Raw genomic sequence first — 2,500 nt, forward strand, 5'->3', positions numbered from 1 at the left:
CATCTGAACCCCAATGGCTGAAAGAGAGAGAAGAGAGAGATGACGTCAGTAAAATTCACCCTCCAATAAGAGAGAGCAAGGGGGGGGTGAGACAGACAGAGAGAGCAAGGGGGTGAGACAGACAGAGAGAGCAAGGGGGTGAGACAGACAGAGAGAGCAAGGGGGTGAGACAGACAGAGAGAAGCAAGGAGGGTGAGACAGACAGAGAGAGCAAGGGGGGTGAGACAGAGACAGAGAGAGCAAGGGGAGGGTGAGACAGACAGAGAGACCAAGGGGGGGGGGTGAGACAGAGACAGAGAGAGCAAGGGGAGGGTGAGACAGACAGAGAGACCAAGGGGGTGAGACAGAGACAGAGAGAGCAAGGGGAGGGTGAGACAGACAGAGAGACCAAGGGGGGTGAGACAGAGACAGAGAGAGCAAGGGGAGGGTGAGACAGAGAGAGAGAGAGAGAGAGAGAGAGAGAGAGAGAGAGAGAGAGCAAGGGGGTGAGACAGAGACAGAGAGAGCAAGGGGAGGGTGAGACAGACAGAGAGACCAAGGGGGGTGAGACAGAGACAGAGAGAGCAAGGGGAGGGTGAGACAGACAGAGAGCGCAAGGGGAGGGTGAGACAGAGAGAGAGAGCAAGGGGAGGGTGAGACAGAGAGAGAGAGCAAGGGGGTGAGACAGAGACAGAGAGAGCAAGGGGAGGGTGAGACAGACAGAGAGAGCAAGGGGAGGGTGAGACAGACAGAGAGACCAAGGGGGTGAGACAGACAGAGAGAGCAAGGGGGGTGAGACAGACAGAGAGAGCAAGGGGAGGGTGAGACAGAGAGAGAGAGCAAGGGGGGTGAGACAGACAGAGAGAGCAAGGGGGGTGAGACAGAGACAGAGAGAGCAAGGGGGGTTAGACAGACAGAGAGAGCAAGGGGAGGGTGAGACAGACAGAGAGAGCAAGGGGGGTGAGACAGACAGAGAGACCAAGGGGGGGGGGTGAGACAGAGACAGAGAGAGCAAGGGGGGGGTGAGACAGAGAGAGAGAGCAAGGGGGTGAGACAGAGACAGAGAGAGCAAGGGGAGGGTGAGACAGAGAGAGACAGAGAGAGCAAGGGAGGGTGAGACAGAGAGAGAGAGAGAGGGTGAGACAGAGAGAGACAGAGAGAGAGAGAGAGAGAGAGAGAGAGAGAGAGAGAGAGAGAGAGAGAGAGATGAGGTCAGTAAATTCACCCTCCAGTGAGAGAGAGAGAGAGACAGAGAGAGAGAGAGAGAGAGACAGAGAGAGAGAGAGAGAGAGACAGAGAGAGAGAGAGAGAGAGAGAGAGAGAGACAGGGAGAGAGAGAGAGAGACAGGGAGAGAGAGAGAGAGAGACAGAGAGAGACAGAGAGAGAGAGAGAGAGAGAGAGAGAGATGAGGTCAGTAAATTCACCCTCCAGTGAGAGAGAGAGAGCGAGAGAGGGGGGGGGGCGAGACAGAGAGAGAGAGAGAGACAGAGAGAGAGACAGAGAGAGAGAGAGAGACAGAGAGAGAGAGAGAGAGAGAGAGAGAGAGAGAGAGAGAGACAGAGAGAGAGAGAGAGACAGAGAGAGACAGAGAGAGAGAGAGAGAGAGAGAGAGAGAGAGAGAGAGAGAGAGAGATGTGGTCAGTAAAATTCACCCTCCAGTGAGTTCTCCACACAGATAGAGTCTGACAGAGCAGAGTGATGGTGGTAGAACATCTCTGTATCTCCTGAGTTTTAGCTACCTCTGTCTTAAAAAGTGCTGGTGGTAGAACATCTCTGTATCTCCTGAGTTTTAGCTACCTCTGTCTTAAAAAGTGCTGGTGGTAGAACATCTCTGTATCTCCTGAGTTTTAGCTACCTCTGTCTTAAAAAGTGCTGGTGGTAGAACATCTCTGTATCTCCTGAGTTTTAGCTACCTCGGTCTTAAAAAGTGCTGGTGGTAGAACATCTCTGCATCTCCTGAGTTTTAGCTACCTCGGTCTTAAAAAGTGCTGGTGGTAGAACATCTCTGTATCTCCTGAGTTTTAGCTACCTCTGTCTTAAAAAGTGCTGGTGGTAGCACATCTCTGTATCTCCTGAGTTTTAGCTACCTCTGTCTTAAAAAGTGCTGGTGGTAGAACATCTCTGTATCTCCTGAGTTTTAGCTACCTCTGTCTTAAAAAGTGCTGGTGGTAGAACATCTCTGTATCTCCTGAGTTTTAGCTACCTCTGTCTTAAAAAGTGCTGGTGGTAGAACATCTCTGTATCTCCTGAGTTTTAGCTACCTCTGTCTTAAAAAGTGCTGGTGGTAGAACATCTCTGTATCTCCTGAGTCACCAGCCTTTCCCGAGTCAAGAAAATGCAATCCGAGATCTACTGCTCCTAATTATTTTGACTGGTTGGTGACCACCAACCCTGAGTCTATATTGGCAGCAACCTCTTGTTTCAAACGTACTGTCTAGAGTTCTGAGTGACTAATGCTTTCCACAGAGGAGAAGAGACAGTGTTGTAGGGTGCAAGAGGAAAGGAACAAGAGGGGGAACG

At 51.4% G+C, this 2,500-nt stretch overlaps 1 protein-coding gene across 2 annotated transcripts in view; it reads right to left on the reverse strand.

The window, feature by feature from the left end:
- LOC135572845 (voltage-dependent calcium channel subunit alpha-2/delta-4-like) overlaps window positions 1-13 on the reverse strand; it is a 52,735-nt gene extending 52,722 nt beyond the window's left edge. For both annotated transcript variants that reach the window (XM_065021319.1, XM_065021318.1), the window contains exon 1: window positions 1-13. This exon is cut by the window's left edge and continues 45 nt beyond it. In XM_065021319.1, coding sequence (XP_064877391.1) covers window positions 1-3 — 3 coding nt within the window. In that variant the 5' untranslated portion in view covers window positions 4-13.
- Between the last annotated feature and the right edge of the window lie 2,487 nt (window positions 14-2,500).

Source organism: Oncorhynchus nerka, linkage group LG8, assembly GCF_034236695.1.
Source record: "Oncorhynchus nerka isolate Pitt River linkage group LG8, Oner_Uvic_2.0, whole genome shotgun sequence".
Classification (NCBI taxonomy): domain Eukaryota; kingdom Metazoa; phylum Chordata; class Actinopteri; order Salmoniformes; family Salmonidae; genus Oncorhynchus; species Oncorhynchus nerka.